The 23,686-nt window shown below is 41.4% G+C and overlaps 2 protein-coding genes across 5 annotated transcripts in view; one reads left to right on the top strand and one right to left on the bottom strand.

Annotated features, from left to right (window-relative positions):
- The window catches only part of ssuh2rs1 (ssu-2 homolog, related sequence 1), a 28,918-nt gene extending 15,011 nt beyond the window's left edge, over positions 1–13,907 (bottom strand). The window contains exons 1-4 of one of the 4 annotated variants that reach the window (XM_071348835.1): positions 13,527–13,907; positions 13,244–13,305; positions 1,930–2,034; positions 1,673–1,748 (exon numbers count right to left, since the gene is read on the bottom strand). In XM_071348835.1, coding sequence (XP_071204936.1) covers positions 1,673–1,748; positions 1,930–2,034; positions 13,244–13,305; positions 13,527–13,549 — 266 coding nt within the window. In that variant the 5' untranslated portion in view covers positions 13,550–13,907. The remainder of the gene's footprint in view (positions 1–1,672; positions 1,749–1,929; positions 2,035–13,243; positions 13,306–13,526) is intronic. The other 3 variants (XM_071348837.1, XM_071348836.1, XM_071348838.1) reach the window with 3 other exon arrangements.
- A 25-nt stretch (positions 13,908–13,932) lies between these two features.
- Positions 13,933–22,228, top strand: LOC139542887 (large ribosomal subunit protein eL32). Its single transcript, XM_071348839.1, has 4 exons — positions 13,933–14,236; positions 15,031–15,132; positions 15,345–15,526; positions 22,060–22,228. The coding sequence occupies exons 2-4, from the start codon at positions 15,037–15,039 to the stop codon at positions 22,187–22,189; spliced, it is 408 nt and encodes a 135-aa protein (XP_071204940.1). The 5' UTR covers positions 13,933–14,236; positions 15,031–15,036; the 3' UTR covers positions 22,190–22,228.
- Positions 22,229–23,686: the final 1,458 nt, after the last annotated feature.

Raw genomic sequence — 23,686 nt, 5'->3', positions numbered from 1 at the left:
GTGGAAAAAATCAAGGGGTCAAAATCCTTTCCGAATGCACTGCATGTGAAGAGCATAAAGGAATGTCAGTGTATGTATAGTTGAAGTCGGAAGATTACATACACCTTAGCCAAATACATTTAAACTCAGTTTTTCACAATTCCTGAAGTTTACATGCTACCAAATACTAATTGAGTGTATTGCCTTTAAATTGTTTAACTTGGGTCAAACGTTTTGGGTAGCCTTCCACAAGCTTCCCATAATAAGTTGGGTGAATTTTGACCCATTCCTCCTCAGAGCTGGTGTAACTGAGTCAGGTTTGTAGGCCTCCTTGCTCGCACATGCTTTTTCAGTTCTGCACACAAATTTTCAATAGGATTGAGGTCAGAGCTTTGTGATGGCCACTCCAATACCTTGACGGTTGTCCTTAAGCCATTTTGCCACAACTTTGGAAGTATGCTTGGGGTCATTGTCCATTTGGAAGACCCATTTGCGACCAAGCTTTAACTTCCTGACTGATGTCTTGAGATGTTGCTTCAATATATCCACATCATTTTCCATCCTCATGATGCCATCTATTTTGTGAAGTGCACCAGTCCCTCCTGCAGCAAAGCACCCCCACAACATGATGCTGCCACCCCCGTGCTTCACGGTTGGGATGGTGTTCTTAGGCTTGCAGGCCTCCCCTTTTGTCCTCCAACAGTTCTATTTTTGTTTCATCAGACCAGAGGACATTTCTCCAAAGAGTACAATCTTTGTTCCCTTGTGCAGTTGCAAACTGTTGTCTGGCTTTTTTATGGCGGTTTTGGAGCAGTCTCTTCTTCCTTGCTGAGCGGCCTTTCAGGTTATGTCGATATAGGACTCGTTTACCTGTTGATATAAATACGTTTGTACCCGTTTCCTCCAGCATCTTCACAAGGTTCTTTGCTGTTGTTCTGGGATTGATTTACACTTTTCGCACAAGTACGTTCATCTCTAGGAGACAGAACGCGTCTATTTCCTGACCGGTATGACGGCTGCGTGGTCCCATGGTGTTTTTACTTGCGTACTATTGTTTGTACAGATGAACGTGGTACCTTCAGGCATTTGGAAATTGCTCCCAAGTATGAACCAGACATTCTTTAGATTTTCCCATGATGTCAAGCAAAGAGGCACTGAGTTTGAAGGTAGGTCTTGAAATACATCCACAGGTACACCTCCAATTGACTCAAATTATGTCAATTAGCCTATCAGAAGCTTCTAAAGCCATGACATCATTTTCTGGAATTTTCCAAGCTGTTTAAAGGCACAGTCAACTTAGTGTATGTAAACTTCTGACCCACTGGAATTGTGATACATTGTGATAAGTGAAAAAAATCTGTCTGTAAACAACTGTTGGAAAATGTACTTGTGTCATGCACAAAGTAGATGTCCTAACTGACTTGCCAAAACTATAGTTTGTTAACAAGAAATTTGTGGAGTGGTTGAAAAACAAGTTTTAATGACTCCAACCTAAGTGTATGTAAACCTCCGACTTCAACTGTATGTATGTATGTATGTATGTATGTATGTATGTATGTATGTATGTATGTATGTATGTATGTATGTATGTCAATATGCATGTGTGTGTGTGTCCTGTGTAGTTTGCAAGGACAGCTATGCAGAAAAATGTGTATGACGAGACAAAATTATGGCAATTGTATTTTACACCTACTTCCAGTTTGATTGTGCGGGACCAGGCTGAGGCTGAGGGGCTGGGTAAGATGGTATAGGAGGGGGCAGGTACCCACCTACAGTAAACAGTCAAACATAATGAGAAGGGCTTTCAACATGTTTGTTATTAGGGAGTTATTACTCTATATGGAATTTCCAACCATAAGGAACAGTGCTGGTGTGGTACGTGACTTGTTTGCTAATAAAACTAAAGATCACTGGCAGGAAACATAGGACCATGGTCCTCAGGTCACATACCTCCGCTCCCGGCCACCGTCCCTTCATATCCTGGCACGCTGTCAAACATACTGGCAGGAGGAGCGCTAGGGCCGTGGAAGTCGCACACAGGCGGGGCAAACACTGCTGAGAAAAAAACAGACAAACCATTTCAGATTCAGGAGTGAAGAGCAGGGCTGGGGTCAATTTGAATTGAAGGCAGTTGATTTAGGAAGTGATTTCAATAAAAAATTCAAAAAATTTAGATTTCTTTGGGGAAAAGCTTATTGAGAAGTTATTTAAAAATAGATGCTGTTTTTTCTAATTTTGAATTGTTATTTAAGTTCACTTCCTGAATTGACTGCCTTTAATTCGAATTGTCCCACTGCCCTGGTGAAGAGACACTTACATATAATTGTGGTCATTTGAACCAGCTTAAATCTCTTAGTCAGTGCTTGACTTGGGATGGAAGGAGTGCAGGAGCTGTCTTTTTGCAAGACAGTCGATTAGACTTTGTTCACCGAAATTCACAAATTACATTATGCTATTATGATTATTCACTGTTAATGGTTTATACACTTTTTCCATGACTTTCAACCAAATGTTCATTACTATTATAGCCTACATGAAAAAGTAAGCATTATTGACACTGGGAAACTGCTGTGTCTGATCCCATGTAGACCTACCACCTGCCGTTGTGCCCTTGATCAAGGCACTTAGCCCCCCACACAAAGCTGCATTGTAAGTCACATGTTGCCAACCCTCCATCTGGAGAGCTCATGGGTGTGCAGGCATGGCTTTTTCAACATTACAACCAAGTACTTTTGTCTTCATAAAAGTATTCCCTCATTCAATAAATCAGGGACCAAAATTAATAAATTAGGCATTAAAAAGGTATCCAACTAGACATGTTTACATTTAAGGCTCAAATATTCATGTTTCGAGGGTGATCTATGCACAGGAAGTTATTTGTCATTAGGCTATTCTTAATTATATTTTTACGTTGTCGTAATTACATGGCTAATGTTTAATTAATAGAGGGGAATGCCAGCTTTCCAACGGTGCAGATTTAGTTAGGCTCTACAGTGCCGGTGGAAAGGCAACGACGAAATTAATGCTTAGTTAGCTATAGCTACCTAGCGAGATAACTGCTACAAGTTATGTTTTGAATTGGCGATCTAGTTTGTCATTATTTTATACCTGCTGCTGAAATGTCGCGCTCTCTTCTCCGGCAAAGGCATACACGCAGCACACTCGGACATGCAATGAAGGGCCATTCCGATAATTGCTTATATGCAGTTTTATAATTGATTGATCATATTTCGAAGTGTCCTTTTATGAATTACATTAAAAACAATTAAACTAATTTCCATGACCTCCCTCATTTGACAATTTGGAACAGCGCACCATGCCATTCAGGTTGGCACATTTGTAATCTGCGCAATCTCGACAAGCCTACTGTCACTCACATATTCACAGACTAAAGGCAAATACACATAAACAAATCGGAATCAGGAAATGAATGCCCACTCTCAATTTCTGTTCAATGAAGATTCAGCCTTAATCAAGTTTTTTTTGCCTCGGTGTGTATAGCTATAGGCTACATTGTTTTTATAGAGGAGCTGGCACGCAATTCTCAAAAAATTTGAAGCGCCGGTATGGCGTTCCAGACAGCTCCAGCCCAAGTCAAGCACTGCTTAAAATAATAATGAAACCTCACTTCAAATATCTACTGGTGTGGCCCCATGCCAGACTATTGATCTAAACATCAAATTGACCCCTGATCCGCATTGACAAAGCATAAAGGTGGGGAAATAACCTAGTTGTTGTCGACCTCATAAAAACGTATTGGTTGCTACAAAATAACATTTAGAACATCACAAAATGATTACCTGTTTCCTAGGTGACACTCAGACACAGTTGAAAAGGTAGCCTACATACAGTGGCAAGAAAAAGTATGTGAACCCTTTGGAATTACCTGTACTTCTGCTTAAATTGGTCATACAATTTGATCTGATCATCTAAATCACAACAATAGACAGTCTGCTTAAACTAATAACACAAACAATTATATGTTTTCATGTCTTTATTGAACACACCGTGTAAACATTCACAGTGCAGGGTGGGAAAAGTATGTGAACCCTTGGAATTAATAACTGATTGACCCTCCTTTGGCAGCATTAATCTCAACCAAACGTTTTCTGTAGTTGCGGATCAGACCTGCACAACGGTCAGGAGGAATTTTGGACCATTCCTCTTTATAAAACTGTTTCAGTTCAGCAATATTCTTGGGATGTCTGGTGTGAACTGCTCTCTTGAGGTCATGCCACAGCATCTCAATTGGGTTGAGATCAGGACTCTGACTGGGCCACTCCAGAAGGCGTATTCTCTTCTGTTGAAGCCATTCTGTTAATTTACTTCTGTGTTTTGGGTCGTTGTCATGTTGCATCACCCAACTTCTGTTGAGCTTCAATTGGCGGACAGATAGCCTTACATTCTCCTGCAAAATGTATTGATAAACTTGGGAATACATTTTTCCGTCGATGATTGTAAGCTGTCCAGGCCCTGAGGCAGCAATGCAACCCCAAACCATGAAGCTCCCACCACCATACTTTACAGTTGGGTAGAGGTTTTGATGTTGGTGTGCTGTGCCTTTTTTCCCTCCAAGCAACTCAACTTCAGTTTAATCTGTCCACATAATATTTTGCCAGTAGCGCTGTGAAACATCCAGATGCTATTTTACAAACTTCAGATGTGCAGCAATGTTTTTTTTTGGACAGCAGTGGCTTCTTCCGTGGTGTCCTCCCATGAACACCATTCTTGTTACGTGTTTTACGTATCATAAACTCTTCAACAGAGATGTTAGCATGTTCCAGAGATTTCTGTAAGTCTTTAGCTGACACTAGGATTCTTCTTAACCTCATTGAGCATTATGCGCTGTGCTCTTGCAGTCATCTTTGCAGGACGGCCACTCCTAGGGAGAGTAGCAACAGTGCTGAACTTTCTCCATTTATTGACAATTTGTCTTACCGTGGACTGATGAACATCAAGGCTTTGAGAGATACTTCTGTAACACTTTCCAGCTTTATGCAAGTCAACATTTCTTAATCTTGGGTCTTCTGAGATCTCTTTTGTTCAAGGCATGGTTCATATCAGTCAATGCTTCTTGTGAATAGCAAACTCACATTTTGTGAAATTTTTAAAGGGCTGGGCAGCTCTAACTAACATCTCCAATCTCGTCTCATTGATGGGACTCCACATTAGCTGACTCCTGACTCCAATTAGGTTTTGGAGAAGTCATTAGCCTAGGGGTTCACATCATTTCCCCAACCTACACTGTGAATGTTTAAATTATGTATTCAATATAAACAAGAAAAACTCACGTGTGTGTGTTTGTGTGTTATTAGTTTAAGCAGACAGTGTTTGTCTGTTGTGATTTAGATGAAGATCAGATCAAATTTTATGACGAATTTATGTAGAAATCCAGATAATTCCAAAAGGGTTCACATACCTTTTCTTGCCACTGTACATATTTGAAGGCACATTGACTGATTAGCCTCTCTCCAAAGTATTGTCCATACTCAAAATATTGATTTGCAGCTCATTTAACGATTGTCTACTTCGTCCTGGGAGAACATTTATTCAAACTATAAGACTGAGCTACGGCTTTAGCTGTCAAAAAGTGAATTGTGCGGCGGGAGCGCACATTCAGTAGTGTACTGCAGTACATTTGTTTTCAGTTTGTATATTGGTTTGATACTCTGAGTTAGCTCGTCAAGGTACTAGGATGATATATCTAGAATCAGATGGCGATCGAGAGCAAGTTACAGTTTATTTTCTTCTTCCTTCTGTTCGGTTGTCAAAATGTGATTTACAAGCCAGTTTATGCTTGATCTGAAAATGTGGTCGGAGGCTCCGTAAAGACTATAGAGGGTGTGATGAAATTTCATGCTGAGGCCAAATTGAGCTCCTCCCAAATTTTGTAACAATGCTAAAATTCTCTGAATGGTCAATCCGAAGACTGAAGTGGTCATACAGCATTTACTGGGATGCAGCATCCGCAGACAACAGGGCTTTCATACTTTTTGCTCTTAGCAAAGCAGAGCTATTGTGAAGGAAGTTGTAACGGAAGTGAGTTTGTGTTTATACAGGATGTACCGCCCCCACCTACCAATCATGTCAATGCGGAGTTATGGAGCACTCCACGTTGTTATTTTTTTTTTTTGAATGCATGGGGATGCAGTACTGAGCTTGACTTGACCTCTGCATGCCTCCTGAGGCTCCGCAATTGCGTCACACCCTCCATATGAAGCCTACAACCACATTTCAGATCAAGCATAAATTGGCTTTGAGAGCTCCACATAGCTCTGCATTGACGTGATTGGATGATGGTAGATGAGAGTGGAAAGTCCTGTATAAAGACAAATTTGCTTCCTTGACAACTTCTTTCACAATAGCTCTGCTCCGCTAAGCGCAAGAAGTATTAAAGTCCTTTAGTCTGGATGCTGCATCACAGTAAATGCTATATGGCCACTTCAGATGTCAGCTTGACCATGCAGAGCCTTTTATACCTGGTAATGGGTAAAATAAAAATTGTGGGTAAAGCACTCACGCTAAGAGACCTTGTTAAAAGAACAATCAGCCGATCCATGGTGTTTATAGATTATTTGTCTTTTTATGATCTACATCTTAAACCAACATTTTTAATATAAATGTTGTGGGAAAATACTATCTTGTTTATTACTTATGGATTATATGTAAAAATATGAGCCAAAAAAAAACAAATAGGCCAATGTCCCATAGGGCAGCGCACAATTGGCCCAGCATCGTCCGGTTTGGCCGAGGTAGGCCATCATTGTAAATAAGAATTTGTTCTTAACTGACTTGCCTAGTTAAATAAAGGTTAAATAAAAAATGTTATTTCTCACTCGTATGCAACCTACTGTAGCCTACTTGAATGACCAATAGAGCTAAAATCACTTGTAGCAAAGTCACTGATGTCTCTAATCCATGATACACAGATTAGAATTCACATTTTAAAGTTCCCAGATTATAAATGAATATTTCACTGTCCATGAGCTATAGATCTACAGACAAGTATGATGGGTTTCAAGTGCGATGGGTAATGTTTTCAAAATTCCTCCCCTTTGATTTTCTACAAATATTTCTCCCATTACAGCTGTGGTTATTAATTCTCGTACAGATCAAATTTTTCAATAGCTTTTAGTTCAAATGACATATAAACTACCAGTCAAAAGTTTATAACACCTACTCATTCAAGGGATTCTTTATTTTTACTATTTTCTACATTGTAGAATAATAGTGAAGACATCCAAACTATGAAATAACACATATGGAATTATGTAGTAACCAACAAAAAAAAGTGTTAAACAAATCAAATTTTAGATTATTCAAATAGCCGCCCTTTGCCTTGATGACAGCTTTGCACACGCTTGGCATTCTGTCAACCAGCTTCACCTGGAATGCTTTTCCAACAGTCTTGAAGTAGTTCCCACATATGCTGAGCACGTTGGCTGCTTTTCCTTCACTCTGCAGTCCGACTCATCCCATACATCCCATTTGGTTGAGGTCGGTGGATTGTGGCTCCCAGGTCATCTGATCCAGCACTCCATCACTCTCCTTCTTGGTAAAATAGCTCTTGGTTTCTTTGCAGCAATTCGACCATGAAGGCCTGATACACACAGCCTATTCTGAAAAGTTGATTTTGAGATGTGTCTGTTACTTGAACTCTGTGAAGCATGTATTTGGGCTGCAATTTCTGAGGCTGGTAACTCTAATGAACTTATCCTCTGTAGCAGAGGTAACTCTGGGTCTTCCATTCCCGTGGCGATCCTCATGAGAGCCAGTTTCATAATATCATTTGATGGTTTTTGCAACTGCACTTGGAGAAACTTTCAAAATTCTTAATTTTCCGCATTGACTGACCTTCATGCCTTAAAGTAATGATGACTGTCGTTTCTCTTTGCTTATTTGAGCTGTTCAAGCCATAATATGGACTTGGTCTTTTACCAAATAGGGATATCTTCTGTATACCCCCCTACCTTGTCACAGCACAACTGATTGGCTCAAACACATAAAGAAGGAAAGAAATTCCACAAATGTTTAATTTATTTAACCTTTATTTAACTAGGCAAGTCAGTTAAGAACAAATTCTTATTGTCAATGACGGCCTAGGAACAGTGGGTTAACTGCCTGTTCAAGGGCAGAACGACATATTGTACATTGTCAGCTCGGGGATTCGAACTTGCAACCTTTGCGGTTACTAGTCCAACGCTCTAACCACTAGGATACCCACACCTGTTAATTGAAATGCCAAGCGTGTGCAAAGCTGTCATCAAGGCAAACGTGGCTACTTTGAAGAATCTCAAACATAAAATATATTTTGATTTGTTTATCACTTTTTTTTGTTACTACATGATTCCATGTGTTATTTCATAGTTTTGATGTCTTCACTATTATTCTACAATTTAGAAAATAGTAAAAATACAGAAAAACCCTTTAATGAGTAGGTGTTCTAAAACTTTTGACCAGCAGTGTACATCTAAAACCCCTTGAGATTTAGTCTTTGACCTCCCTTATCCATAGTAGTCCATAGTACACCCATTAGAATTGACATTTTTATTTAACAGATTTTTTACATAAATATTTCCTGTAATAGGTCTAAATTTCAATAGCTTTACACTTTGTCCGTATGAGCTACAGATCTACAGACAAGTGTCGTGAGCTCCTTGACCTTTCTTATCAAATGTACACATTTTTTTCCTCCCCTTGGTGCTCTTGGAAATATTTTTTTTAATGTTACTGCTTTGGTTACTAATTCACATTCATATCTACTTTTCTATAGCTCTATATGCAGATGGTTTTGAAATCTAACACTGAAAATACTTTCCAATATTATACATATTTAACATAGTCACCTCCAAAATATTTGGCACCCTTGATAAAGATAAATAAATCATTCAAATAGTGAGATATTACATTATTTTATACTAACACAATTGGTCAGAGAAAGAGATTTTGTTTAACACCCGTTTTCAATACTCCAGCACTTTCCCCTTGCAATGATAACGACACTGAGCCTTTTTCTAAAGTGTTTTATGAGATTGGAGAACACATTGGGAGAGATGGGTGTTTTCACATATAGTCCTCTTTAAAATAACCGATCTCAGTCCTCTTTAAAGTGAACTCTGGGGTAAAGAAATTGCAAAATAACTTATCTTTGTATTGACACTGCCCTTGCCTTTGAATGAAGACAATTCTTCTGCCAATTCACTTCACATTTTGTGGTCTGAGTCCTCTTTGCATTCACATTGCTGTGTTTAAAAAGGAACCAAGATCTTTTTCCAACATTCACGTAAAGCACTCTGGGTTTTTACAAAGTGCAGGACAAGCCATTCCATCTGAACGTGCTATCGGACAGCTAGATATACCTACGTAGTAAGCTAATAGATAGCATTTAGATTTTTTTAAACGAGGCATAATAATTGTAATCAGAAGATACTATTAACATATAAATATTATTGGTAACAGAAAAAATAGCTAAATAATAACTGCAGATTAAATAATGCTGTATTAAATAATTGCCCTTTAAGAGTGTGTCATGATTATCATCAAATGTTTTCTTCTCACACTATTCAAACCCAACAATCGAATAAAGAGCTATGAAGCTCTCTTAGCCTATAGATAACATATTATGAACAAATAATCTGAACATCATGTCAGTATAAAACTCCACACATATTTTGGAATTTATGTGCATCCTTGAGAATCGCTAATAAATATCCAAAAACAGCACACGGTTTTCTCTCCCACAAACCTGCACATCATCATCTTATCTCTTTTGTGACACCAATGTGAGGGGTTATGGCAGGAGAAACAGTGTTGCAGTAGTGTAGTGTGTGGTGCGGGAATAATGACAAGCTAACCTGGGGAGCTTTGTGTTCACATTGTCCTAAAAAAGGGAACCAGACTGTGGAATTCAAGCGAACCAAGACCAGAGACTCAACTCAAATCTTATTAGTCACATACGCCGAATACAACAGGTGTAGTGAAATGCTTACTTACAAGCCCCTAACCAACAATGCAGATTAAAAAATACAAATAAGAAATAAAAGGAATTAAAGAGCAGCAGTAAAATAACAATAGCGAGACTATATACAGGGGGTACCGGGACAGAGTGAATGTGTGGGGGCACCGGTTAGTCGAGGTAATATGTACATGTAGGTAGAGTTATTAAAGTGACTATGCATAGATAATAGAGTAGCAGCGGCGTAAAAGAGGGGGTGGGCAATGCAAATAGTCTGGGAAGCCATTTGATAAGATGTTCAGGAGTCTTATTTCTTGGGGGTAGAAGCTGTTTAGAAGCCTCTTGGACCTAGACTTGGCGCTCCGGTACCGCTTGCCGTTTGGTAGCAGAGAGAACAGTCTATGACTAGCGTGGCTGGAGTCTTTGAAAATTTGTAAAATCATCGAGGATAACACACAAAGTCTGGGACTTTTTCCATTGTGGTCCACTTGAGACAAGATGGATAGGCAAGATCAAACACAGTATGGCATTTAGATAATAAGATCTAAAAACAAAGAAGAAGAACATCTATCTCATCATTGCAGTTACATTCACAACTGTCTTGGTTTGTTTGGACCATGATAGTTTGTTGGTGATGTGGACACAAGGGAACTTGAAGCTCTCAACCTGCTCCACTACAGCCCCGTCAATGAGAATGGGTACATGCTCGGTCCTCCTTTTCCTGTAGTCCACAATCATCTCCTTTGTCTTGATCACGTTGAGGGAGAGATTGTTGTCCAGGCACCACACGGCCAGGTCTCTGACCTCCTCCCTATAGGCTGTCTCGTCGTTGTCGGTGATCAGGCCTACCACTGTTGTGTCATCGGCAAAGTTTATGATGGTGTTGGAGTCGTGCCTGGCCGTTCAGTCAGGTTTGAACAGGAAGTACAGGAGGGGACTGAGTACGCACCCCTGAGGGGCCCCTGTGTTGATGATCAGCGTGGCGGATGTGTTGTTACCTACCCTTACCACCTGGTGGCGGCCCGTCAGGAAGTCCAGGATCCAGTTGCAGAGGGAGGTGTTTAGCCCCAGGGTCCTTAGCTTAGTGATGAGCTTTGAGGGCACTATGGTGTTGAACACTGAGCTGTAGTCAATGAATAACATTCTCACATCGGTGTTCCTTTTGTCCAGGTGGGAAAGGGCAGTGTGGAGTGCAATAGAGATTGCATGATCTGTTAGGGCAGTATGCAAATTGGAGTGAGTCTAAGGTTTCTGGGATAATGGTGTTGATGTGAGCCATGAGCAGCCTTTCAAAGCACTTCATGGCTACGGGTCGGTAGTCATTTAGGCAGGTTACCTTAGTGTTCTTGGGCACAGGGACCTATGGTGGTCTGCTTAAAACATGTTGGTATTACAGACTCGGACAGGGAGATGTTGAAAATGTCAGTGAAGACACTTGCCAGTTGGTCAGTGCATGTTTGCAGTACACATCCTGGTAATCCTTTTGGCCCTGCAGCCTTGTGAATATTGACCTGTTTAAAGGTCTTACTCACATCAGTTGCGGAGAGCGTGATCACACAGTTGTCCGGAATAGCTGGTGCTCTCATGCATGTTTCAATGTTATTTGCCTCGAAGTGAGCATAGAAGTAGTTTAGCTTGTCTGGTAGGCTCGTGTCACTGGGCAGCTCTCGGCTGTGCTTCCCCTAGTTGTCTGTAAAGGTTTGCAAGCCCTGCAACATAAGACGAGTGTCGGAGCCGGTGTAGTACGATTCGATCTTAGTCCTGTATTGGCGCTTTGCCTGTTTGATGGTTCGTCAGAGGGCATAGTGGGATTTCTTATAAGCTTCCGGGTTAGAGTCCCGCTCCTTGAAAGTGGTAGCTCTAGCCTTTACCTCAGTGCTGATGTTGCCTGTAAGCAATGGCTTCTGGTTGGGGTACGTACGGTCACTGTGGGGACGACGTCATCGATGCACTTATTGATGAAGCCAATGACTGATGTGGTGTACTCTCCTCTCATCGGAAGAATCCCGGAACATATTCCAGTATGTGCTAGCAAAACAGTCCTGTAGCTTAGCATCTGCTTCATCTGACCACTTTTTTTATTGACAGAGTCACTGGTGCTTCCTGCTTTCATTTTTGCTTGTAAGCAGGAATCAGGAGAATAGAATTATGGTCGGATTTGCCAAATGGAGGGCGAGGGAAAGCTTTGTACACGTCTCTGTGTGGAGTAAAGGTGATCTAGAGTTTTTTCCCTCTGGTTGCACATTTAACATGCGGATAGAAATTTGGTAAAACAGATTTAAGTTTCCCTGCATTAAAGTCCCCGGCCACTAGGAGCGCTGCCTCTGGATGAGCTTTTTCCTGTTTGCTTATGGTGGAATACAGCTCATTGAGTGCGGTCTTAGAGCCAGCATTGGTCTGTGATGGTATGTAGACAGCTACGAAAAATACAGAAACTCTCAAGGTGGATAGAGTATCTCATGATAAGCTTCCTTAGATATTGTGCACCAGCTGTTGTTTACAAATATACATAGTCCGCCACCCCTTCTCTTACCAGACGACTCTGTTCTATCCTGCCGATACAGCATATAACCAGCCAGCTGTATGTTGATAAAGTCGTCGTTCAGCCATGACTCCTTGAAGCATAAGATATTAGTTTTTAATGTCCCGTTGGTAGTTTAATTTTCCTCGTAGGTTGATGATTTTATTTTCCAATGATTGCATTTTAGCTAGTAGAACATAAGGCAGTGGGGGTTTATTCGATCGCCTACTAATTCTCAGAAGGCAGCACGACCGCCATCCTCTTTTCACGCACATGACGGGGATTTGGGGAAATAAGTATGTCCTTCACGTCCGGCTCGTTAAAGAAAAAGAAAAAAAAGCTTCTGCCAGTTCATGGTGAGTAATCGCTATTCTGATGTTCAGAAGTTATTTTCGGTCATAAGAGACAGAGTTCGACTATTGGTAAAAACAAAGTGTGTACCTTGAACTCTAATGTCATCCAATTCTAGATATAACACCCTAGGAACTTCCGACAGAGAGTAATTGACGAGTAACCCCCCCCGAATAAATCTACTTGAATTGAAATTACACGACGTCATCATTCACAGCAGCAGAGAGCCCTACAGATGGCATTTTGAAATTGAATCATTACAGCATCAGGCTACAAACAAATACTTTATAACGTTGTAAAATGTTCAAAAACTCCCACAATGATGTGGGAATTCACACGACAGAGGCTATTATTCATCAGGTTCAAATACAACTAGTAGAAAGGCTAATAATTCAACATTATACATAAACAGACGATGAGATGGAATCACGAATTACCTGGACTTCCTTCTGATATTGGTGCATATCCAGGATTGGCGGTGCCATAAGACCCATAGCTGCTATGAAAATATAACAGGTAAAGTTAAAGTAGAAGAGCAATGTGTGATTTAAATTGCTACAGACTACACTTTCTATCAAGATGTGCATTTGATTGTATCAATAGAGAGGACTGTATTGGCTCATGTTTTGAAAAAGTATAGTATATATATGCTAGGCCTAATACCATGGAAAATAACCACAATCTCCATACAAACATAACTTTTACACATGACGTTCTCACCTTAGAATCGGGGTACTCTCCATTTCCACCTAAGCTTTCACAACATTCAAAGAAATAATGCAAGCGAGAGTTGGTTCCCTTTAGGTTCCCACCCTTGCATGTGATTTATGTTAGATTATTGTAAATCATTACACACATCCAAAAAAATCCCCTTCGTCTGTGGTTCAAGGACTCGCAACTCTTCCTCTTTTTTTAACAAATCTGATAACACCAAAAACACAATTTCCCCTTAACAATAACTTTACACAATTTCGATTTAGGCTAAGCTATGACCTATCTCTTCGTTTAGTTTCGTTTCGTGTTGAGGAAGTTCCGTAGTATTTGGGACATTGATCTTGGATCAGTTTAGGTTTCTTGCTAACAATGATAATGACAATTGTTTGGGTGCTGGAAGCGGATTTTGGATCAGCTTTTTGAGAAACCAGCAACCCGTGACAGTGATGATGCGTGCTTCACACAGGAAAAGCATTCATGGGAAACAATTTACATTCAATACCTTATACGTGACTAATTGCTTACAATGAGTAATTTTGAGGGAGATGTCCTCAATTTGACATACATAAGAACAGCTATTCAGCCTAGTGCCTACACTAGTTACGTACTTTAATTTATCTCAGTTAATACACTACCCATAACACTTTGCAGTCCTTCCGGAAGCCCTTTTCTTCCCTTCCGCCGTTGCTGTGTCCTCCTTAAAATTATACAGGCGGGTGAGTTATCTAAATCTATGTCCATCGACATATTTAGAAGACGTAAGAACATATATCTAGCTCATTAATCACCTATGTGAATTCAAGTTCTACAATTTACCGCAACATTATAGGCATTGCACATTTCTAATCCCTCAAATGCCATGGTTTCGAACGGCTTGCTTTCCCAGTGGCTAGCTAGCTACCTTTCCACACCGGTGTTTCCAATATCATAACTGCCTAGTTATCTTGCTAGTACCTACGTCCATACAGTGGGGCCGACACGTGTTTAATAAAATATAAATTACGCTTTGATTTTGCATGGTTTTTATAGCTAACGCCAAGGTTTTAGACTCGTAATGAAATGCATATCAGACAAACTAGTTAGCTACGTAGCTATTTATCATATTGCCTTACACAAGTCAACTAACTCGCGCTAGTTAGCCCAAACTCATGCCTTCCAACAATGTTTATTGCTTTAGAACGCACTTGCTTTCAATGGGATTGACATGTTACAAATTCATATCATCTTTACACTTACGGCGTCATGTGTTTACACCGTTTAGTTACCTGTAGCTTGTCATTGTGATACAGGGGAAATCTAAATGGCTTGCAAGAGCCAACTACTGGTAACTTACCTAGTTACCTTGTTTCTAGCAATACGAGTTGGCAGAACTAGCTAGTCATGTTATGGTAACTAACGTTACACAGCCACTGATTGTGGGTGATTTGATATGCTATAATTGTTGGTGTTTTGCTAGTGTTAATTGTTGCTAGTGTGTGTTTAATGTTAACAAATTACCTTATCTTCTCAGGTCACCATGGCAGCCCTCAGACCTCTTACCAAACCGAAGATTGTCAAGAAGAGGGTTAAGAAATTCATTCGCCATCAGTCTGACAGATATGTCAAGATCACGGTAAGCACATTTGCTAAACGCATATCAAAGATGACACTTCTCCCTTTATTATTGTAAGGTTGCATATCATGTAATTTGTGGCAGAAACAAGGCTTTTCAAACATTGCACTTGCAGGGAGGCAAAGGACATTATCTCCCTCGGGCAGAGTAGTTAGAAGGAACATTGATCCTAACTGCGGTTCTATGTAATGTCTTTGCCTTTCCGCCTCCAGAAAAGCTGGCGTAAGCCCAGGGGTATTGACAACAGGGTCCGCAGGCGGTTTAAGGGTCAGATGCTGATGCCAAACATTGGTTATGGTAGCAACAAGAAGACCAAGCACATGCTGCCCTCTGGCTTCAGGAAGTTCCTGGTGCACAACATCAAGGAGCTCGAGGTCCTCATGATGAGCAACAAGTAAGTTTTGTTGGTTAGATTTTGGTGTAGTTTTTATCTTCAAGTTAAAGGTACCCAAAGGGCAATATTATTCCTCTTGGGGGGTATTTCCAAGTCTCCTATTTAACTGATACCACCCACAACATGAAGCATACTACATAGGGCATTACATGCAAAGCTACATGGGGTAGAATAGAGGGCATAGTCTTAGTGGAAAGCGGATTGCGTAAGTCATGCCTGTCCACAAGGGTCAGGAGCAAGTTGTAGCAGAATTGACATTATCTATAATTCACTTCTACTCGCCTTATGATGAAAAGATCATCAAGTATGCACCGTGCCTACCTTGGGTAAACCCTCGTAAATCAAGTATATTGCTTTGATTTTCTAGTCCTGGGTACCCACAGTTATAGACTTGTAATAAAGCCCCTTCCTGTTTCAGAAAGTTAACTGGGGTGTGTTGAGCAGGACGCAATGTTTTTGAACATTCAAATCGAAATGTTCTACGTAGACCGAACACGCCTCTGACATGTAAAATAAGGAATCACATCGACTCTGTTCATAGCATTTTCTATCTTCAACGTTGGAGAACGTTCCTAATATGTAAATAAACGATACAATTTAAGACAGAATACCACAAATGTCAGTAGCCTCGGTTTTTCTAATGACTGCCTTGCCTGGTTCACCAACTACTTTGCAGACAGAGTTCAGTGTGTCAAATCGGAGGGCATGTTGTCCGGTCCTCTGGCAGTCTCTATGGGGGTACCACAGGGTTCAATTCTCGGGCCGACTCTTTTCTCTGTATATATCAATGATGTTGCTCTTGCTGCGGGCGATTCCCTGATCCACCTCTACGCAGACGACACCATTCTGTATACTTCTGGCCCTTCGTTGGACACTGTTAACTAACCTCCTGACGAGCTTCTATGCCATACAACTCTCCTTCCGTGGCCTCCAACTGCTCTTAAACGCTAGTAAAACCAAATGCATGCTTTTCAACCGTTCGCTGCCTGCACCCGCACGCCCGACTAGCATCACCACCCTGGACGGTTCCGACCTAGAATATGTGGACATCTATAAGTACCTAGGTGTCTGGCTAGACTGCAAACTCTCCTTCCAGACTCATATCAAACATCTCCAATCCAAAATCAAATCTAGAGTCGGCTTTCTATTTCGCAACAAAGCCTCCTTCACTCACGCCGCCAAACTTACCCTAGTAAAACTGACTATCCTACCGATCCTCGACTTCGGCGATGTCATCTACAAAATAGCTTCCAATACTCTACTCAGCAAACTGGATGCAGTTTATCACAGTGCCATCCGTTTTGTTACTAAAGCACCTTATACGACCCACCACTGCGACCTGTATGCCCTAGTCGGCTGGCCCTCGCTACATGTTCGTCGTCAGACCCACTAGCTCCAGGTCATCTACAAGGCTATGCTAGGTAAAGTGCCCCCTTATCTCAGTTCACTGGTCACGATGGCTACACCCACCCGTAGCACTCGCTCCAGCAGGTGTATCTCACTGATCATCCCTAAAGCCAAAACCTCATTTGGACGCCTTTACTTCCAGTTCTCTGCTGCCTGCGACTGGAACGAATTACAAAAATCTCTGAAGTTGGAGACTTTTATCTCCCTCAACAACTTTAAATAACTGCTATCCGAGCAGCTAACCGATCGCTGCACCTGTACATAGTCCATCGGTATATAGCCCACCCAATTTACCTACCTCACCCCCCCATACTGCTTTTATTTATTTACTTTTCTGCTCTTTTGCACACCAGTATCTCTACTTGCACATGATCATCTGATGATTTATCACTCCAGTGTTAATCTGCTAAATTGTAATTATTCGATTTATTGCCTACCTCCTCATGCCTTTTGCACACATTGTATATAGATTCTCTTTTTTTCTACCATGTTATTGACTTGTTTATTGTTTACTCCATGTGTAACTCTGTGTTGTTGTCTGTTCACACTGCTATGCTTTATCTTGGCCAGGTCGCAGTTGCAAATGAGAACTTGTTCTCAACTAGCCTACCTGGTTAAATAAAGGTGAAAATAAATAAATAAATAATAATAATAAAATCCTCATTGGCAGACTCGATAGCCTTGGTTTCTCAAATGATTGCCTAGCCTGGTTCACCAACTACTTCTCTGATAGAGTTCAGTGTGTGAAATCGGAGGGTCTGTTGTCTGGACCTCTGGCAGTCTCTATGGGGGTGCCACAACTTTCAATTCTTGGGACGACTCTCTTCTCTGTATACATCAATGATGTCGCTCTTGCTGCTAGTGAGTCTGATCCACCTCTACGCAGACGACACCATTCTGTATACTTCTGGCCCTTCTTTGGACACTGTGTTAACAACCCTCCAGATGAGCTTCAATGCCATACAACTCTCCTTCTGTGGCCTCCAACTGCTCTTAAATACAAGTAAAACTAAATGCATGCTATTCAACTGATCGCTGCCTGCCCGCCCGTCCAGCATCACTACTCTGGACGGTTCTGACTTAGAATATGTGGACAACTACAAATACCTAGGTGTCTGGTTAGACTGTAAGCTTACCTTCCAGACTCACGTCAAACATCTCCAATCCAAAGTAAAATCTAGAATTGGCTTCCTATTTCGCAACAAAGCATCCTTCAATCATGCTGCCAAACATACCCTCGTAAAACGGACAATCCTACCGGTCTTCGACTTTGGCCCTGTCATTTACAAAATGGCCTCCAATACCCTACTCAATAAATTGGCTGCAGTCTATCACAGTGCCATCCGTTTTGTCACCAAAGCCCCATATACTACCCACCACTGTGACCTGTACGCTCTCGTTGGCTGGCCCTCGCTTCACTCTCGTCCCCAAACCCACTGGCTCCAGGTCATCTACAAGACCCTGCTAGGTAAAGCCCCCCCTTATCTCAGCTCACTGGTCACCATAGCAGCACCCACCTGTAGCACGCGATCCAGCAGGTATATCTCTCTGGTCACCCCCAAAACCAATTCCTCCTTTGGCCGCCTCTCCTTCTAGTTCTCTGCTGCCAACGACTGGAACTATAAAAATCTCTGAAACTGGAAACACTTATCTCCCTCACCAGCTTTTAAGCACCAGCTGTCAGAGCAGCTCACAGATTACTGCACCTGTACATAGCCCATCTATAATTTAGCCCAAATAACTACCTCTTCCCCTACTGTATTTATTTAGCTCCTTTGCACCCCATTATTTCTACTTTGCACTTTCTTCCACTGCAAATCTACCATTCCAGTGTTTTACTTGCTATATTGTATTTACTTCGCCACCATGGCCTTTTTTTGCATTTACCTCCCTTATCTCACCTCATTTGCTCACATTGTGTATAGAGAATAGACTTTTTTTCCTCCTGTATTATTGACTGTGTTTGTTTTACTCCATGTGTAGCTCTGTGTTGTTGTATGTGTCGAACTGCTTTGCTTTATCTTGGCCAGGTCGCAATTGTAAATGAGAACTTGTTCTCAACTTTCCTACCTGGTTAAATAAAGGTTAAATAAAATGTAAAAAAATTGCCGGAATGCTAACACAATTAGCACAAGTAATAGAGAATTTCCATGGAGGCGGCTAGCTAAATATGCTAATGAGCGCAAACGAAAATAAACCAATTGCAAAGACGAGCAATCCAGCTCGTAAAGTTATACATGTATAGGTAGGAGCTACCGGATGTCATTTTTGCGAGCGAATGTGAACAAAAGACATAGTGCAAATGAATAAAGTTCTGCTGCATGCAGTACTTGAACTCTAGCAGGATGTCTGTGGAGTATAGTGTTGCTAGGACAACAGGTCTGCCTGCTCTGCTCGGAGAAGACAACAGAGGAGAAAAAAATGCAAGGAAATCAAGATGGCAATGGCAGCTATACAAATAACGAATCCAAATGGCTTTTTATTTTATTTATTATTTTTACCTTTATTTAACTAGGCAAGTCAGTTAAGAACATTCATATTTTCAATGACTGCCTAGGAACAGTGGGTTAACTGCCTTGTTCAGGGGCAGAATGACAGATTTTTACCTTGTCAGCTTGGGGATTCGATCTTGCAACCTTTCGGTTACTAACGCTCTAACCACTAGGCTGCCTGCCGCCGCTTTGCCTTCTCAAACATGGCAGAAAGCGAACACAATATGATTCTCTTGTCACCTTAAGTTAACCACTTACTTAGCACGTTAAACTAGGGGTCATCTTAGTGCAGAATTCTGTACTTTCATGCAGGAAAGAAAGGAAACTTATCTTTCTGCTTTTTTTTAAACGCCGATCTAAAATGCTTTTTATTTATACACTGAACCAAAATCTAAACGCAACATGCAACAATTTCAAAGATTTTACTGAGTTACAGTTCATAAGGAAATCAGTCAATTGAAATAAATTCATTAGGCCCTTATCTATGGATTTCACATGCCCGGTCACAGATGCCCCCCAAAAAAGGTAGGTGCCGTGGATCAGAGAACCACCTAATCTGCTGTGACCACCATTTACCTCGTGTAGCGCGACACATCTCCTTTGCATAGAGCTGATCAGGCTATTGATTCTGGCCTGTGGAATGTTGTCCCACTTAAATGGCTGTGGGAAGTTGCTGGACATTGGCGAGACTGGAACACGCTGTTGTACACGTCGATCCAAGGCATCCCAAACGTGCTTAATGGGTGACATGTCTGGTGATTATGCAGGCCATGGACGAACTGGGACATTTTCAGCTTCCAGGAATTGTGTACAGATCCTTGCGACATGGGGCTGTGCATTATGCTCAAACATGAGGTGATGGCGGCTGATATATGCCACAACAATGGACCTCAGGATCACATCACGGTATTTGTGAAGAGCACACTTCTCTAGCATGCCAGTGGCCAATGAAGGTGGGCATTTGCAGTCCAGTCAAGACCCTGGTGAGGATGACGAGCATGCAGATGAGCTTCCCTGACATGATTTCTGACAGTTTGTGCAGAAATTCATCCATTGTGCAAATCTACAATTTCATCAGCAGCCTGGGTGGCTGGTCTCAGACGATCCCACGTGTGAAGAAGCGGGGTGTGGAGGTCCAGGGCCTGCGTGGTTACATGCGGTTGAGGCCAGTTGGACGTACTGCTAAACTCTCAAACAATTTTGGAGGTGGCTTATGGTAGTGAAATGAACATTCCATTCTCTTGCAACAGCTGTGGTGGACATTCCCGCATTCCTCATGTCAAATGCAGGCTCCCTCAACTTGTGACGTCTGTGGAATTGTGTTGTGACAACTGCACATTTTAGTGGCCTTTTATTGTCCGTAGCAGAAGGTGCACCTGTTTAATGAACATGCTGTTTAATCAGCTTCTTGATATTCCACACCTGTCAGGTGGATGGATTATCTTGGCAAAGAAAATGCTCAGTAACAGGGATGTAGACACATTTGTGCAAACATATTTTGCTAAATAAGCTGTTTGTACATATGGATAATTTCATCTATCTTTTCAGTTCTTGAAACATGGGACCAACACTTTGTTTCATTTATATTTTTCTTCGGTGTGTTTTCTGTGACAGATAACTATAGTTAACGCTATTGAAGCAAAAAACACTGACTTCATATATAACGTAACCCCTGTCAATACACAGCTGGACTCACCTGCTTTCTCCTATTGTGCTATTTACAAACAAACACGTGACTGGCTCAACTGCTGGGGAACTAAGTAAGCTTCATAATGTGACTGGTGTAATAAGAAACAGATTGGATTTATATCCTAATGCATTCCAAAAGTTGACTGCAGGTATTTACTTTAAATAGCTACAAATTAAAATGTATTGAAAAACCTCATAGTTTCTACGGTATTGAAGAAACATTCTGTAGCTATTTCCAAATACCCAAGTATACGGTATACCACTTGTTTTCCAACCCTGGTCCTCGAGTAACCCCAACAGTAAACATTTTTATTGTAAACCTGGACAAGCACACCTGATTCAACTTGTAAACTAATCATCAAGCCCTCATTGAGCTGAATGAGGTATTTGTTCAGAGCTACAATGAATGTGTACTGTTGGAGGAATTTGAGGACGAGGGTTGGGAAACACTGCGGTATATAGCCTAAGCCTACTTCAGTCTCCAGCGCACTGTTTGGTTGTTGTGGGCTTTTTTTTTCTCTTTATTTGTCAAGTGTAAGACAAAAAGATAGTGCTTGTGTGGTTGAATATCCAAACGTTGCCCACATATGAAAATGTTACCTAATTGGTACAACAACAACAAATGTTTGAGTGTAGTCAGCCATGCACAAAGTAAACGGCAACAGTGTGCCACTTTTCACAACAACTGTGCTGAAGCACAAGGTTAAATCTCTCTGCTGTTTTGGTCCTGTGGCTATCGCATTGAAGCAGCGTGAAGCACACCTGTACACATGCACAGATCCTTAGTGTAACTGTGAGGGCAAAGTCTTGCATTGCGCTGCTCATAGCAACATAATGTTGTCTCACTGAAACAATCCTCTCCTTCTCTCCCTGTGCCATTCAGTCTCCAGTGTGTATGGTATTTGGTAATTATCTTGCCTCTAACCATCCTCTCCCCCTCCGTAGGACCCACGCTGCTGAAATCGCCCACAACGTGTCTTCCAAGAACAGGAAGCTGATTGTGGAGAGGGCAGCCCAGCTGGCCATCAAGATCACCAACCCCAATGCCAGACTCCGCAGCGAGGAGAATGAGTGATCCAGCCATTATTTTCTTAATAAAACATGTTTAAATGTGCCCTTGTCTCAACAATTTCTTTACTATTCCTTTTCCCATAGTGTGTGTGTGTTTTATGCCCCCCTCAAGAATTTAAAAATAATGGATGAAAGCATAGTTGGGGGAGATTCATGACACCAGTCCCTCCCTTTAAAATCCATGAGAGGAGAATTCACACTGGAGCCAACGGTAGAAAATAGATATGAAGCACTGGTAGCGCCCCCCTGCAAGGGCGTTCATTTTAACCATTCCCACGACGTTCAGACCCTACTAAAGCCCGGTTGCTTCAGCCAAATTTGAGGCCCGGACCTGTCCCAAATCAGAAATGACTTCTTCAGTATATCCATTAGCTACTCTGTCACTCAATCCCTGCATGCACTCTGCTCTTGGCAGCTCTGAGTAATCATAGTAACGTCTCTGCTTGGGCTCCTCAATGAAGAGACATGAGAGCTGTTAGCTACTTTTCGTCACTCTAAACTCCCAACTAAATGAACATCAATTTCTGTGAAACAATGTCTTATATTTGATGAGGTTGAAGCACTTCTGTCACCATGTTATGAACTTAGTCAGATATCGCTGTACTTCACAGCGGAGCATGAGCAAATGGCACAGCTTCAAAATGTGATAGCCGAGCTCTGCCCGTATCCTAGTTATTGATGGGGAAAAAACAGGCCCTAACCCAATATGTTGGGGCCCGTCGGGTAGCAGAGCTCTAACCGCTGAAGCACAAGTATTTAGCTACACTCGCATTAACATCTGTTAACCATGTGTATGTGACAAGTAAAATTTGAATTAGCATTGGTGCAGCTGGTTCTGAGATTTCTCTGAAATATTTGACGGTGTAACATTCCAGTGCACCTTTGTGAGAATGGGGCTATGAAGGACTTCTGTTGGTTAGCTCAACATTTTAATTCAGCTAACACTTTTTCACACCCAATCTTGCATGAAGTCCTACCTGTTAGAGTTCTATAGATCAGACCTGGTTGTATCTGGTAAATCTGGTAAAGTAATGTCTCGGAAGCAGTGGAATCTAGTCTTCTAATACAACCCAAAAATATATTTGTAAGACCACATTTGTTTTGTAGAATATTTCCATATCTCACTGGAGTCCTGTGATCTGTCAGCAACACAGTGGGCATTTTAGACAAGCGTCTAGACTTTAACTATGGGATAGCGCTGTACTTGGCCCAAGCACATGCATCAGTGTGTTTGTTGTACTTCAGCCTGTCATGCTGGCATCCTTGCCAACACCCAGCAATGATCCAGGCTGCTCCTTATCCCGGTTCTGACAACAGGATCTAGAACAAAAACAATGGAGACTTGTCTGAAAAAAATATACATTGCAATATGCTACCAACAGTGATTTTATTATGAGGCTCACAGACGATAGATGGTTGGATCCTCTTTAGGATCTTTGAATATCAAGAAGAACATGTTAATAGATTTGTCGTGTCCCGCAATCAAAACAAACTACTTCAT

Source organism: Salvelinus alpinus, chromosome 17, assembly GCF_045679555.1.
Source record: "Salvelinus alpinus chromosome 17, SLU_Salpinus.1, whole genome shotgun sequence".
NCBI classification, from domain to species: Eukaryota; Metazoa; Chordata; class Actinopteri; order Salmoniformes; family Salmonidae; genus Salvelinus; species Salvelinus alpinus.
The sequence above is the reverse complement of the archived record's forward strand: the minus strand, read 5'-3'. Positions and strand labels throughout refer to the sequence as shown.

What these genes read in the sequence shown, in the direction of transcription:
- LOC139542887 (XM_071348839.1), top strand. Translation starts at nt 15,037, where the DNA reads ATGGCAGCCCTCAGACCTCTTACCAAACCGAAGATTGTCAAGAAGAGG. An exon ending in ACAGATATGTCAAGATCACG is followed by an intron (nt 15,133 to 15,344) that starts GTAAGCACATTT and finishes TTCCGCCTCCAG; the next exon opens with AAAAGCTGGCGTAAGCCCAG. An exon ending in GTCCTCATGATGAGCAACAA is followed by an intron (nt 15,527 to 22,059) that starts GTAAGTTTTGTT and finishes CCCCCTCCGTAG; the next exon opens with GACCCACGCTGCTGAAATCG.